This window comes from Dicentrarchus labrax, unplaced genomic scaffold, assembly GCF_905237075.1.
Source record: "Dicentrarchus labrax unplaced genomic scaffold, dlabrax2021, whole genome shotgun sequence".
In the NCBI taxonomy this organism is placed as follows: domain Eukaryota; kingdom Metazoa; phylum Chordata; class Actinopteri; family Moronidae; genus Dicentrarchus; species Dicentrarchus labrax.
In genome coordinates, this window is record NW_026136702.1 from 21621693 (window position 1) to 21638089 (window position 16397).

The window sequence follows — 16397 nt, forward strand, 5'->3', positions numbered from 1 at the left end:
TGAAAGGCAGTGACATGTGTGACCCTAAAGAAAACCTTACCCATAGAGGTAGATTAAGTTCCCCTCACAGTTCTTATGACATGTCCATTTTCTGTTGGAATAAAACGTTACATTACATTATTGGAAGAATGACAATGCACATGAATCTGTTTGATGGTCCAAGTTATCAGATGAAAAAAGCAAATCATACAAAAACATAACAAATATCTAAAAAAAAAAAAAAAAGAAGAAAATGGACTAACTGACAAAAATATGTTTTTAGAAACATTCTGTCAAATATATTAAGCAACCACACAGATAAACATTGAGACAAAGAGCGAGAACTAACTTGTGTTGCAAAGGAGCCAGAAGCAGAAGCAGAAGCAACCTACAGAGCTTGCAGAACCACCTTCCAAGCTTACAGGTGGGGGATATTTGATACTAAAAATCATTTTGGGTCATGTATGCCTTTCATTGTCCTTCATTAGCTTCAGTAGACAGTACCAATCTTCCATTAACCTGTGTAACATCCTGTAATAGCCTGCAGGCCTTGTTTACAGTTTGATCAACAGCATTTACACAGAATATAAAAGGTGAAAGACAAACAGGGAAATGTGTCTCTGAAGTGAATGTTTTCACCAGTAAACATCACTTTAGAATTAAAGCAATAAATGACATTTAAAATACAGATAATGTAAAACAAGTTGTCTATGAGGTTGCATTAATTACCAGAGAATCTGCTTGATAAATGATATACAGAATGAGATACAATTGATAAAGTCTGCCTCCTCTAACACCATAGCTGATAATCAATTATACAAGCTTATTACAATGCTAGTAAGGGTATTGCCTTAGAAGCCAAGATTTAAGATTTATTTTTTACCTTCACATTTGTCAACATTGTGTCACATGATTTTAGCAGAGTAGATTTTCCAACATTAGATTAGATTATATTACTTGTTTAGATGTTTGCTTTATTTCAGTACCAACTATAAAATGGCTCTGCTGGGTCTGCTTATAAAAACTCATACATTTACCCTGTCTTAGTTTAATTGGCTTTCAGTAATGATCAGATACTTAAGGAGCTGTTTTACTATACGTCAATAATATGTTACAGAAAATAGACCCTGGATCTCTGCTGAGATCTGTAAAGACCTCTGTCGCCTCTCACAGCCATATTGTAGTATTCCATTATTTTGTCTTTATATTGTGACTGTGGATCCTGTCTTTTGTGTCTGTCATGTCACAAAAACGTGACCGCTTCCTGTAACCTATTTGCCTATAGACCAGGATTCATAGTTGTAGCTGTTATATACTAAAAGAGTTACCTATCCACTACATGGGCTGGACACCAGGTTAACTCATATGGACTTGCATATGGACCAAAGTATCATATTTGGACTTTTCAAAAATATAAAAAATACTTATTATTGAAATAAGTGTTGCTTTGTTTATCAATTCAAGTATTCCTTTTAAGCAGTTCTTTAATTTGAGCACATAACTGGAGATGAATTGTTCTTTAATAGCTTTATATTTTTGAACTTCCCAGCCCTCATCATAGTGTGCAGAGCAGGGGGTTGGACTGCACTGAGACTGCTCTGTTGGAAGCAGGATGCTGTTTACTACTTAAGGAATTACAGTGTTTCATGTTTGTTTGAAGAAAATCAAAGTTAATGTGTTTCTCTGTGACAGAATTTACTCTGTCTTACTGTGCGATCTGGAATGATTTGACTTTTTTTCTTAGAGATTATGTTATGTCTGTCTGTTCAAGTGTCGTAATTAAACGTAGAATTTGGCTTTTTTGAGATTACAGTTAGATGGTTAAAGCTGAGAGCAGTCCAAGTCTCCTTGTTGTGTCTTGTGTGTGAAGCTTTACAGATGATTGTGGTATTCAGCAAACCTCAAAACCAAAACAAATTGCTGGCAGCTTTTGAAGCCTTTAACACAAATTCTTCTTCATCTCTGGTTCATTATTTGCTTTTTGTCTCTATTGGCTTTTCTCAAGTGCCATTGACAAAATCACTGAGTGCATGAACGCACATTTCTCTTAGCTGTGCCCTTTGTATGCCTTTGTTGACTGCCTACCAAATCAATATTGTATGAACAGCAGGGTGACCCGAGCCTGCGCTAACACACCTGTGATTTGTCTATTATCTCAAGTCTAAAAGCCACTTTTTGTTAAGACTCGGTTATCTCCCAGCCCTTATAGTTCAGTGCATCCCTGAAAACGTTTACTCTCTTTGTGACAGGTCAATGTAATTTTCAAGTAATAGATTGAAATTGTATTTTGTTATTGTTGCCCCCTCTGCTGTCAGGGTCTCTGTTTTTCAAGTTGAAGAACGTCAATTCGACTTTTAGCCCGCTGACATTTAAATGCCTCACTGCTCAGCCGTGTTTTTTTGCTGCTCAATGTGTGTAAGTTTGTTTTCAAAAATCTAAATATTTAAAGCAGCATTTATGTCTGCTACCTTGCAGACGAGGAGAAGGGATAGAAGATGTTGTTTTCCTCTCATTATCTGCTGGTCCCTTGGCTTTACCTTGACCCGAACGCACCACTGTTTTATTGCAGGGCCTGTCTCTGTGCCAATTGGAAAGAATAAGAACAAAGCACAAAGTCAATTCAGCTGGAGAGGGACACAGGAAAGAGTGGCCTTGTGTGGATGTGAACACATACACACCATAACACAAGGGTATAGAGAACGTTCTTGTTTGTCTCTGCCATTAGTCACTCCATGCAGAAGTGATTTAGTGTCTAAATTACAGGCTCGGCTCCATGTGAATCATCCGGCTACATCATGCCCTGCTTTTACATAACAAAACGATTAAAAAGATTAGACTCACCAAAAAAAGGCTCCCATCTCTTTGCTCTAATGAAAAGCGGTCTACCTACAATAAATTGCTTCCAAAAGCCAAATTTCGCCATTGAGGATGTTACCTTGTGCAGTTCAAAATGTTCCAGAGGTTTTCCCGAGGGGTATTTTTCTACTTTGGCCACATCTTAAATCTGATCATCTTATTTTCCTTTCCCTGGTGAACTACCAATATCCATAACCTGACTGCAGCATATGGTTGTTACACAGAACCATCTGGGAAGTTGTTGTTGTCGTTAAAACTGCGCTTTCGAAAAATACTTGGCAAGTGATTGGATGAACCCTCTATCACGGGCGAACTTCAACCATATAACAAACTCTTACAGTCTTTAGAAGAGCAGAACATATTTTCCATCGAGAAAAACCCGAATGAAGAAATACACCAGTTCCAGTTCTGAAAGCAGCATCTACGCTAATCACTTCAGCAGCCAAAATTAACCTGTAGCTCATGCCATAGCTGCCAGCCGTTCCCTAAAGGACGCCGACTGGTCCGAGCCACTGTCCTCGGACACAGGCATATAGTCTGAAGCCTGGCAAGATGGATTCCCACATGACTTTGTGATCTCGCAAGTCCAGCCTGGCAAGGTTATCAAGATCATGTTTTGGTCTTCAGTACTGACACTTTTTGCTTCCCTTGCCATAACATGACTGCTGTATATCTTCTGTGTCTTATTCATGTTTGACTGTGGCTTTGACTTGGCATTCATCTGTAGAAAGACAAAGACCAAAAGTCCCACTGGCAGCCCCACAGCTTAACTGTTCTTTACATTCCACAAAATGAAAGGTACTTATTACTTTGCTGGCCATCAAGATATACTGGTAGCATGACTAAGAATATTTAGTTTTTTCCCAAGGTGGTCCTGTTAGTATTGTTTTAAGACAGACATGGATGACATAACAGACTTAAATGGCCTTAAATGGGCAAAAAAAGTCAAAAGTAAACATTGTCCACATTGTGGAAGCAATAAATCAGATTATGTAAATGTGCAGAAAGTTCAGTCTTACCCAACAACAGGGAAAAAAGAGAAAACGCTTCAATCAGGAACTAACACCTGTTAGTGCAAGTGGGGATGACTCAGTCACAAGTGGCCTTGTGTTTCTCTAGTGATTTGTCCTTTTTCTATCCATCTGACTCCGCCTTCATTTGTCTCCTCATTTCACTCCTCTCTCTCCATCTCTGCCTTTTCAACCTTTTTCAGTATCCTCCTTCTCTCCTCCTCCACACACTAATTTTCCACTCTCTCTGTCTGCAAATATTTCCTCAGCTGGAGTATTGATCCCCACAATGTTAAAAGATAATTGTTTTTACATAAAGTATGCAGGTTTTAGTGCTGAATGCTGAGCAGCAGTTGTCGAGGATTACTGTCTAGCTCAAGTAGTAGTTGAACAAGTTGTCTTTAAGAAACTGTTGCGTTCTGAAAACTGTCATCACGTCTCCACAACAACAAAAGATTCTACTTTGAGATGTGTTAAATTTGTGTTAAAACAAATCTGTTGTCCCATCCCCTCCGTTCAATCTTTGTCTTTTCTTTTCAGCATGCAAGTGTAACAGCCATGCCAACGTGTGCCATGTCAACACAGGGAAGTGCTTCTGTACAACTAAGGGCATCAAAGGAGACCAGTGTCAACTGTGAGTATACTATCATACAGTGATTAAATGCCAACACACCAACACACCACCACCGGTAGATGATCTAATTAAAGAACCAGTCTGTAGGATTAAGTTGCTTCTAGTGGTGAAGTTGCAGATTGGAACTGAATACCACTTGGACCTTCAACTAATACAAAATATACAGTATTGTATGATCGGAACATGAGAGATGTACTGATCACTGATAGAATGTACACTTACATAAAGCTGGCTGCACAGTTAGGTCCAAATATAGCTACTCACACAGAAGATGCTTCAGCATGACACTGAATTCCATTAAGCAGCCCCTTTATGGGATCATCGGTTACATTTATGGCTGCATTTTAAGGTGATGTTACATTTTGGATTATGGTGATGGTATAAAAAAGCATATGGACAGGCGTTTACATTTTAGGGATATAGGATTTGACTCTAAAACCAGATTTGATGAGAGAATTATGATGAACAAACAAATGTTTGTGTGATTACAGTGGTGTGTGTGTGTGTGTGTGTGTGTGTGTGTGTGTGTGTGTGTGTGTTTTCCTTTGACCGTGCCAGACTCAACCGCTGCAGCATTACAATATCCTAAATGGCTTGGCGTACCAACACACTACGGAGACAGACTAAAAATTGCTGCATCAATAAATCTAGCAGGCGAGGCTATAACGCAGAGACAGAGTACGCTTGTGTGTGTGTGTGTGTGTGTGTGTCTATGTATAACATACAGTATGGTGAGACAAAACAACTGAAGCATTCAGACACACATTTATTCTCTTTGTTTAAACTGTGATAGCATGTTTCATAGATCATTGATTGCAGATACCACAGAATGTGTGTGTGTTTGTATGGTACTGTAGATGTTCCATAAACGTGCTTTGTGCTTGTAATTGCTCCCTCATGTAATGGTACAGTACAGAGTCAGATTTGGTTTCTCACTGCTTTTTCTTTACGTTTTTACCTCAGTGGAGACAGCAGTGTTACAGTTCACTTTACTACAACTAATTGTTTAACATTTTTGATTACTCACTTATAGAATAATCAAACATTTCTGCACAAATTTTGCTATAATTATTGGTGGGATAGGTGATAGAAGTACTCATACTAAGTTGTAGCAGTATATAGTATATAAATTACACACATTTTGCAAACTAAATTTGTAGGATTATTGTTATGCTATTATGATGCTTTCATTTTTGTCATTTGGCATGTTGAAACTGTTCAAACAATGAAACTGATTTGGCTTGTGAGACTAACAAATAGCCTGCAGATTTAAAGTGTTGTAGCCATACTGGCCATTTTTAAAGCCCTGCACAGGCATATGCATACATACACACAAGCGTCTTGAATTTTACCTGCTACCAATTATGCAAATGTTCTAACCCTTCACTTAAACTTTGACTTTGACCACTTATTGCCTTGTGCTAGCCTCAACACAACCTTTGAGTGATCCCTAACTTCAGCTGAGCTCCTGACATTAACATGACTCAAACCAGCCAACCTGCCCCTCACCCTCACACTGAAAGACTCTCTCCACATGTTTACTGTCATCTTTAATCAGTATATTACACTGGGTGAATATTCCTGTAAGACACAGTTAAATAGTGATTCACAGATGGGCTCTGAGTTCATCTGAGTCTGCAAGTCCACCCCAACCGAAATAATAAATTTCTTAGACTTAGCGACCCACATGGAAATTTCACTCCTCTACCTGCCCCTGTAGGCCATATTGCCTTTTAAATAATGTAGAGCAGCGTAAGCTTTCCATATGATTTCTTTATTCTGTGTTGTATTGATATGATGTAGTTTAGTGTCTTTAACGATTTACTTTGATGAATAGAGAGACTACTCTCAGCAATGTTAAATGTTTCTATGCACACTATAATGTCAATGCAGCAGTTACGGTGGGAATTACATAGCAAAAGTAAAAACTGTAAACTTGACAGGACAGAGGACACGCTCCACAGATACCAGAGGATTTATCAGGAGGAGGGCTGTTTCACTGTTTCTCTGTATGAACCTGAACTCTGTGTGTGTGCATGTTTGGGCAGAAGAACACAGAACATTTATTAACATATTGACCGATCCTGCCTGTGTGTTGGGAGATTTAAATAGTCTGTAAAGACGGTGCTGTGGCTCGTGCCTAAATACACACAACATCTCACTTAATGGGGAGTGGCTTCACTCTGTTTCACCCACCAGCCGCCAATCCGCTATTAATCAGAATGTTAATTTTTATGACCTGGCCTGCCCAATCCGTGTAATAACTATAGTGCCCATGAGTATAACTACAAACTGCACATCACTACTGTTGACTTTTTGATTTTTGAACCAAAATTTGGATTTTTATGATTTTAACAGGAAAAAAAGCTTTGTTTGGGAAAACAAAAATGCCAAACATACATGTACGTGTGTGTTCGCCATCCAACTGATTTTTCCAGTTAATCAAATTGCTCATTTGGAAAAAGCCAATCACAACTTTATAGGCAGGATAAATAATGGGGAGATTATCTTCTTGCACCCAAGAAAAAGGAAAAAAAAGTGCCATGAAAATAGTGGAAAGCATGGTTGATACTGACACAGCTATACATATTGTTGTAAGTCAACTTAGATATTAAATATTTCTATGATCAATGTAAACAAAAATAAAGTGCTCCTAGCAACCGTTACTAGAATTGAAAAGAATGTTGGCAGTGAAACGTAATGGTAATTCAGTCTGATCATCATGCTAGTAACAAACTGGCAAATCTGGAACAATACCCTGCTGCAGTTGAGTATGAGTTGATGTTGAATTGGCTGTACAGCCTCAGTACTCCTGTTCACTTGGCATCTGCGTTGGTTTTTTGAGCGTAATGTTTCTTTTCAGCGCCCACCAATAATTCAGTATTCTGGTTGAGACTCCACAGAGGCTGAGAGCAGAAACAGTGTGTTTGTGTGTGATCACTTGTGCATCCCTAAGCCACTGTGCTGCAGTTGCTTTCACCTTTGATTTACTCCGACACCCTCTCTCTCCCTCTAAATGTCTCTCTGTCACAGCGCTGTTTGTTTTGCTTGAGTCACTCTAAAATGGTGTGCCAAGTAGAGGGCCATTTGTTTGTCGTTTTGATTATGAACGAGCAATTTCCCCCCGGGGGCGGATGGTAAAGCAGTGCACCCTCAGGTTACTGCAGGTGTGTGGATGCATATTTGTGTATGTGTGTGAAGGAGTGTATGTTATGTGCAAAGTCACAAACGCTCAGAGTCGGAAATAATAGGGCCATTAGGTAGAGTTTGTTTTTTTTTTTTGTGTAAGTGTGGTCTTATGTTCATGAATACATTGTTTCTCACTCTTGTACTGGATTTGAGTGTTTTCCAGGGTTGGGGGTAAGCGATTATTTATTAAACGATTGATCGGGCGATTATTTTATCGATTAGTCGACTAATCTAACGACTAATTGGACGATTAACGTGAGTTAGCTAACGTTAGACAGATAACGTTAAAAGTTACTGCAATCTTCTTGCTACCGTTAGCTACATCTAGCAGCTGTGCACTTTGGTGGTGCTAGGCTAACCAACGCATCTTAGCTCTCTCTCTGAAACGGAGGCACCCCTTTGCCACTCGCGAAGGAGACAACAACAACAAGCACCAACGCTGGCCAAATCAATCTTATGCCCGTGCAGCGCGCCGCGCAGCCCGAGCTCCGTGCACCCCGGTGGCGCCAGCCAACCACCCCAGCAGGCCAGCAGCCAATGCACACGCCAGCCAATGTTAGCTACTATAGACAGACTTGTTCTGCAGCCGTAAGCCGGCTACCATTCAAGCCAACATTAGATGATAACTAACGTTAGCTAAACACAGCCGTCTAGGTGCCAGTAGCTAGCCCCGTTAACCACCAACCCAGCACGAACAAACCGCACGGAGAGCCAAGACAGCCAGTCAGCACCACCGAAGTGCACAAAGCCCAAACCACACAACACACCACACAAACATGAAACCAACCCAGCCAACGCCAGCACCCACCTGCCACCGTCTCCTCCACGAGCGATAACGGGGCGCCCCCGCCCCAGATGCTCCCACATTGCCAAATGGAGTTGGCATACCACACCAGCACAACAGCAAAGAGCGCCAATAACGACACCTTTACGTTTGGGACTAAATTTGAAGTATTCCCATACCTTCGATGATTTAGGGCGAGCTGTTTTTTTTAGGACTTTTTCTTTTATTGGGGCTTTTATTGGGAATTCTGTGAGGAGGTTGCTGTTTCGTCCTCCATTCTGCAATGTTTTGGTCCCCCACGTGTGTGTGTCGAGCTGTGGCGAAGTGTTTTCATATTTCATCTTCTGTTTCGTTTATATTTAACAGACGAGGACTCTGTTTGTCTGCTTCGATACCCAAGTGCACAAAGTATTATTAGAATTTAGGACTTAATATCGTGCCTTAATTTCTGTACAAACTTACCTATGCATAACATGCTAAAGATGTTTTTTTCCTCATTTAACAAGAAGCCAAAGTTCTGTAACATTAATGTTTTCTAAACAGGATTTCTCATCAATAGTAGCAGTAGCTGTGCAGATATATTTCCCTGGACAAAAGTGTTGGGTGACCTGTCAGCATCCTCAGGCTGTGTGTAAAAATGACTCTTACAACGAATCATATCATCTAGCCAGTGTGCACACTGTGTCTGCGAGTGCACCATGTGTTAACCGGGTGAAAGTGTGAACAGTAACAGCTGTTACACAGACAGGTAGCTCAGAGCGTGAAGGTGGCAGGTCAAGATTGCTGGAGTACTATGGTCTATACCTGAGCTATAGATACTCCATGAAATCCGTTTGCTCACCAGATGTTCCACTGCTGCTAAAGTGTGGTCACAGTTTCTATTTACATCAATCATGAATAATATAAAATGTAGAACCTTTTTATTTTCTTTGTTACTGTGTGAGTAGGAGAAACTGTGCTCCTCTTCAGCACTTTGACATTCACTCTACTGAGGTCTTCACTTTATTTCTCCTTGTTTTCCCCTGATTTGTTTGAGTTTGTTGATTTAGCTTTAATTGGCCTCCTCTCCAAATGTGGAGAACTCCACTAATTGACCGCCAGTACAGCACTTGACTGTGGACTGTGTGTGTGCTTATGAATATTAGTCGTTTTGAGTGTTTCAAACAGTTTGATATACAGTATGCATTATGCAATATGCCTCACTAACTGTACACTGGTTCATTTTTACACCTTCAAAAATCTTAACAGTTGAATCACATTCACGTTGCTAAAATAAATGACACACACCTTTACAATAACACACCCACACAAGCAGGTCCAATATTGTTGTGACCTTTAATCTCCAATTTTTCTATCTTAGCAGAAGTTTACAGGAACAGCAAGCAGAGCAAAATGCTTGTCACTTGCATGTGTCTTGCTTGTGTAGCTGAGTCAGAGTGTGTTTTAAGTGATGAGGCAGTGCAGTCCTGTGTGGCCCTTATCTTGTCCCCATTAGGCTGTTGTAAGCAGCTTAAGTGTCCGTCCCCTTTTTGTCGGAGCTCTGCGTCCAGGACTTTAGTGTCCCCCCCAAGAGAGAAAAAAGCTCATCCTAGCCCCCTTCTTAGCCTCCTGCAAGTCTGCTTATCCTCCTTCTCTGTGGCTCTTCATGTTGGATTTAAGGCATACATGAATGTGAAAACCTGTATTTGGCCAGTATCAGGACACGGTCAGGCATTACCAGAGGACAGCTAGTTTGCTAGTTACATGATTAGCTTTGTTTCTGCTTTGGTCAGCTTTATTTTTTGAGGTATAATTTGGCAAGTGTGTTATTGTTTTATAGAATATAGGCTTCATTACTAGCTTAAAGATATGCTATGTCATATTTACGTATTAAAATGTCTATAAACACTAGACCTATGTTATATATTTTATTAAATTGTGTACCTATATTATCCCAAAGGTTTCCAATAATGTGCAAACCCAGAGATATCCATAATTTTACTGCGGTAATGGTGCATTTCCTTGCCTCTTTCGGCAAAATTCACCGTTTTGAAACCAAAATAGGTGACCTACGTGAATCGTGTAGATTCGATGAGAAAATGTTTAGTGGGGGTGTGGTACCGAGATTCAGTGAACTGCGAACAGGTGCGCGTGCCTGAAGGGGCGCGAGTGCATGGAAATATTAGGCGAAGGGCTTTGCATCACCAGTTTCTTTCTCTGGGAAGGAAGGGGAATACCATTACCTGATTGGTTTACAAGGAGTTCGCTTTGCTCGTGTTTTAATATTTTCTGGTATATCTAAGTTACCCAGGAGCTCTGTTGACATAGGCTTAGCTAACGTTAGCTACAGCTTGATGAATTGAGTCATTGAACACAGCAGGAGAGAACGCAACGTTAGCCAGCTAAAGCTCCGGTGGAAAATTATTAGCAAACGCTACCGTTAACCGTTAGGTTGATGCTTTAAAATATTGAATATTCAACATTTTCTTTGACCCCTACAGGGTTATAACCTTCTCACCTTTTTCACCCCTGACCCATTTTCATGCCTGATGGGATATGTTGAATAGAACAACAACAATACATTGTTTGTTTTTTTTATGTGAAACATCCCCTAGTGGCAGAAGTGTCATACTGTTTGTTTCAAGAAACATGCTGGGCTTGCTACAGTAAAGTGAGTTTTGTACACACAGGTACACCATCAACTCCAATTCAATGGCACAGTGCTACGAGTTATTTTGTAATCCTGGAAATAAAAGCCTGGTTCATTTTCATATAGAAAAAGTTCCAGTGTGATTTTCGTGTTTTTGTAGCCACCATAGTTTCTCCAACACACTTTGAGGAAATCAGTTTCAGTTGTTTGCAATCTGCAATTTCACCGCTAGATGAACCCTACACACTGGAGCTTTAGGCCAGATAGACACTGTATGGATTAGACCAGATTTTAATTCCAAATTTGGTCACCCTGACTGACTTCAGAATTGGGCTGAACTAATACGAACAGAATGTAAAAAGAAGTCTAAGTAAATAATGTTGGCTTCCTCTTTTAGAGGACAAGGTCATCTTATTTGAATACATTTCATTGCCTCGGGACAAAAACAACCATTCCATGCTTATATTCACTGTGAGCACCCATGTTGTGGCCTGTCAATTGGCTGTTCACATTACTTGAACAGGTCATGGTCCTGAAGTGACCCGCATGACAATTGTCAGTCGAGAGTGACTTTTTTGGATCAGTTTTGGAAGATTTTGCCAACTGTGTTTTGTCCCCAATGAATTTGTTACTTTTAACTGGCTTTTTCTCCATAGCAGTTACTGAGTGCAAAGCTAATGCAGTTCTGATGCAGGAAGAGAAAAGTTGAGGCTTCTTGTTTGAGCTGAATTCTTATCAGTATCAGTAGCTGCACCTGATGTGTGCACTCCTCTGGAGGAGGGAGAGCCATTTTTTGTACAATATTTGGAAATATGACTACAGGTTAAAAAACAAAATGTTAAGTGATTAAAATATCTGATGGAAGTGTTTTTTAGATCATATTTGGCTCCTAAGAGGGCTCTAAGCAATTTATGACATTGCATTTATCACAATAAATCTTGTGCTGAAATAGGCTTAGTCCTCAATGCGCTCCTTTGTGGCAGTCAGCTGGAAGCGACTCCAAAGCTTTTAAAGTCACAGAGTCCTCTTGAGATGATGCGGCTCTCCTTCCAAGTCTCTTCTCTGAATCCCAAACTGTTTGTTTAATAAGCCTCTGTCATCCTCTATTAAGCTTCACTTCTCCACTTCACTTTTCTTTCTTTAGTTCTTCCTTTCCTTTTCTTTTCTTTTCTTTTCTTTCTTTAGTTCTTTCCTTTCTTTTTTCCCCTGTCTATTTTCCGCAGCAGATGAAGACACTTTTTGTGTTCTAGTGAGTATTTCTGGCAGCAGGATTGTGTGTGTGTGTGTGTGTGTGTGTGTGTGTGTGTGTGTGTGTTCATGGTAATGAAGGAAGAAGAAAGGAATGGAAGAAATTTCTACTGTTCATATTAACTTTTCTCTATTTCTAAATGATTATATATTACCTAATTAGATTAACTGTTTTTTTTTTTTTAAAACATATCAATCAGCCAATGAGGATACATTTGACATTCAGCCAATCAGGATACATTTAACAATCACCCAATCAGGATACATTTAACAATCACCCAATCAGGATACATTTGACATTCAGCCAATCAGCTGAGCAATTATTTACATTTAACAAAATGATAAATAAAACAAGCTACTCAACCGCATATATCCTTTAACTGCTATTGTTTTCATATCCTGTTAGTAATTCTGTATCAAAGCCATAACATAAGACCCCCTGAATACTGCCAAATAAAATATAATCAAATTCACCTTCTTGAGAAGGACCATTCTGTAATTTTGAGCAAAAACCATCAGTTTATTTATAACATTCTGACCACCTGGGCACCCTGGTGGTCTTAATGTTCTGCAGCCCCATACCAACAATCTGTAATGCACTGTGTGTTCTGACCCCTTTCTATCAGAACCAGCATTAACTGTTTCAGCAGTGTGAGCTACAGTAGCTCGTCTGTTGGACCACACGGGCCAGCCTTCACTCCACACGTGCATTAGTTAGCCTTGGCCACCCATGACCCTGTCTCTGGTTCTTTACCTTCCTTGGAGCACTTTTGATAGCTACTGACCGAGAACACCACACAAGAGCTGCAGTTCTGGAGATGCTCTGACCCAGTCATCTAGCTATCACAATTTGGCCCTTGTCAAAGTCGCTCAAATCCTCACACTGCCCATTTTTCCTGCTTCTAACGCATCAGCTTGAGGACGAAATGTTCACTTGCTGCCTGATATATCCCACCCACTGACTCCTGTCAGTGGTCATAATGTTATGGCTGATCGGTGTATACTGTAGGTGTGTAGGCATCAAGTGGTCTCTTAAACAGATTCACACACTACAATCAAACCAAAAGTATCATGGTGCTTCTTTATTTGTTTTATTGTCTTTCTAAACTCCCGATTTAGGATGGAAGCTCCGTGAGGCAGCTGTGGTTTAAGGCCTCGTCCTTGGCCAGAGTTTATAGAAGGATGAAATATTCAGCATCCAGTGCTGCTCTGTGACCTGCTGCAGCACTACAAGAGAATTCACAAACATTCAGCCTGTAAACCTTACATGCCCTCTTGTTCCCATTCACTTGTTCCTCTTTTTCCTCAGTCATTCTTTTCCTGTATGTGATTTTTTTTTTGCTAGCTCTATTCTCTCCCCAACTTACCTTGCTTTGTCTTCCTAAATCCTCCCACCCTTCCTCTGTTACACTGTGAAACAGCCCTTGGACGGTGGGGCGCTTTGGATGATTTATTGTCCATATTTGGTAAAGCTTGTCAAATGCATATGGGTTTGATAAGCAGCGTGTTTTCTTTTTTGTATGGCTACGATTTCATTTCATTTCATCAAGCTGTTGCAATGTCACTAAACACCCTTTTTGTTTTGCTTTTTAAAGTCTTCCAGATGAAAGTCATGTAGACCCACTCGAACACACAAAAGATTTATACTGCGATGCACTCTTTAAAGCCATGTTAAATGTCGTGACATTATAGTTACAATAACAATAACAATTACATTTTTTAAACATTTCTTCTCTATTCAGCTCACACTAGAAATGTAATAACTCTGGCTTTTGTTCTCTCTGCCAGGCAATAATTTTCCTATCTGTGATCTGAACCGCTACAGGTACACGTCATCCATCTTGACACTTTAATGGCCTCAAAAGCATGCACATCATTTCTCGATGATAACTGGGGAAAAAAACTATGTAACCCTGATATTTTTCTTTAATTACTTTAGCTGACTGTTAAAATTTACATTATCCTTTAGAGCCCTTATGTTCCTGGACCATGGGGCCTTTTGCAACCCATAGAAATCCCATTATGTATTTGGAAAAATTCATTAGATTTGTACTGGAAAAAAAAATAAATGATATTCCTCACCTAATTGTGTTGCGGCAGAGCTTACTGATCATTAGGGACTTTCTCTTAAGCTAAAGGTCACATCTTTTAACCACAGTCAATTACTGTCCATCAACAAATGTGTGTCTTTTTTTAAAAGAGAGTCAACCTCTCTCTGGTCACAGTGAAGGACAGAGAAATGGCTGAAATGCCAAAATTAAATGCAAATGAAAAGCTGAGTAGATTCTTGTCTGACAAGAATGACTGGCAGGGCCTGATGAACATCTTTTACGCAATGCACATTTTTTTTGGAAAACTATGTCCATAATAACAGTGGAACGAAAATGTCAAGATGTTTTGCTGTTGCCATTGTCAAAAGTATGTCAAGTATTTTGTTTTCCACTAACCAACACCAATTCATTCCAAACAGAGAAACAGACATCTGAATGAAATACATGAATATAAAGCAAAACGTATGAGTTGGAATTAAAAAAGCTATGGCAGCTACCACAAAAGAATACTCCACAACAAATCTGTCTTATTTAATATTCACACTCAGGCCTTGAAGGTTTCTCCTTAACATAGCTACTACTTCTGCGACAAGCCATTGCCTTCCCATATAGTTCCGTAGATCCACCCTAAGTTTTGTGTTTAGCAATGTATTAGCAATGATTGTTTTGGAGCACACTGAGCATATGTATCGACATTAGAGAAGGGGATCATGCAGGAGTTGTTTAAGAAGTTTGTGGTGAGTTTTTGATGCATTTGTCACTAATTCAAGCTCAATGCAGTTGCCATTGTCCATGGAGGAGCAGCTTTATTCCGGCATTCACATGGATTCAGGCAGACAGCAGACGTCTAATGGAATGGCAGCACGGCAAAACGAAACAAACGATATGTCGCTACGGTGATGCCGTATTGTTTACAAAGACTGGAATAAATATATTAAATACAATTATTTTGTGAACGTTAGTTTATGAATGTATTAAATATTAGTGTCTTTTTGTCCAAATTGTCTATGTTTTCTTCTTGTGTGAGGATAACATCCAGTTTTAAATACTGTCACAGAGAACGGCAAAAAGTTAAAATATTTTAACTTTGGTTACCGTTACCATTGCTGCTGTTCTCTGCCAGCCTCACTTAAGATTACCTTCCTGCTCTCATCCACTAACATGGCATCTGGTTTGGCTGATTCCATGTGAGTGCAGCATTAGGGCTATATGAAATTCACTTGTACTATCCCAGACCAAAAGAATAGGACAGAAAGAAATAACTGTTTTCATTAGTCTTTCCAACAAGCACCAGCGCTGGTTTGGTTGAAATAAATCCTTAATTCCTAGAGGTAGACGGCAGTTTCATTCGCTCTACTCAGCTGCACACGGAGAAGACAACAGAGAGACTGCGATAGCAACGCAGGCAGAGGGATAGTGACATCATTCTCTGCTGAGGACACCATGGCTCCACTATATCTTTACATCGCAAATAGTTGTTGGCTGCTATATTACCATCCTAAATCTTATATATACTGTATAACCTTTAAACCTTTCAGCCATTCAAGCTTCTAAAGAGTCATTGTTTGATATGGAAAAAACTATTTTGGTAGAGTTTTCCTCTGCGTACAATTAATCAACAATTCCAGCCTGTCCAGACATTTAAACTGGTGATCTCGCTCTGATCCCCTCGCAGAAGCATGAAATCAGTTTTTGAACAAAGTACTTCGGGAGGTTAGCTTGACATACCCGAGAGTTTTACCAAGCATCTATAAACTTTTGTATTCTTTCTCAAACGTTACAGTTCCCAGTGTTCTCTCTGATAATTATGTGTGTCTGTGTAATGTGTGTGTGTGGGCCCCTGGGAAAAAGAGAGCTGCTATGGCTAGACACGACTGTCAAGGGAAATCACCTTGCAAAGAGGTGGGGGAAGACAATACCTGCAGCAAGGGCCCACCTGCACACACACACACACACACACACACACACACACACACACACACACACACACACACACACACACACACACACACACACA

The 16397-nt window shown here is 39.9% G+C and overlaps 1 protein-coding gene across 4 annotated transcripts in view; it reads left to right on the forward strand.

Annotated features, from left to right (window-relative positions):
- atrnl1a (attractin-like 1a) overlaps nt 1-16397 on the forward strand; it is a 264424-nt gene that overhangs the window by 102282 nt on the left and 145745 nt on the right. For all 4 annotated transcript variants that reach the window (XM_051380119.1, XM_051380103.1, XM_051380110.1 and 1 more), the window contains one exon: nt 4386-4479. In XM_051380119.1, the coding sequence (XP_051236079.1) occupies nt 4386-4479 (94 nt within the window). The remainder of the gene's footprint in view (nt 1-4385; nt 4480-16397) is intronic.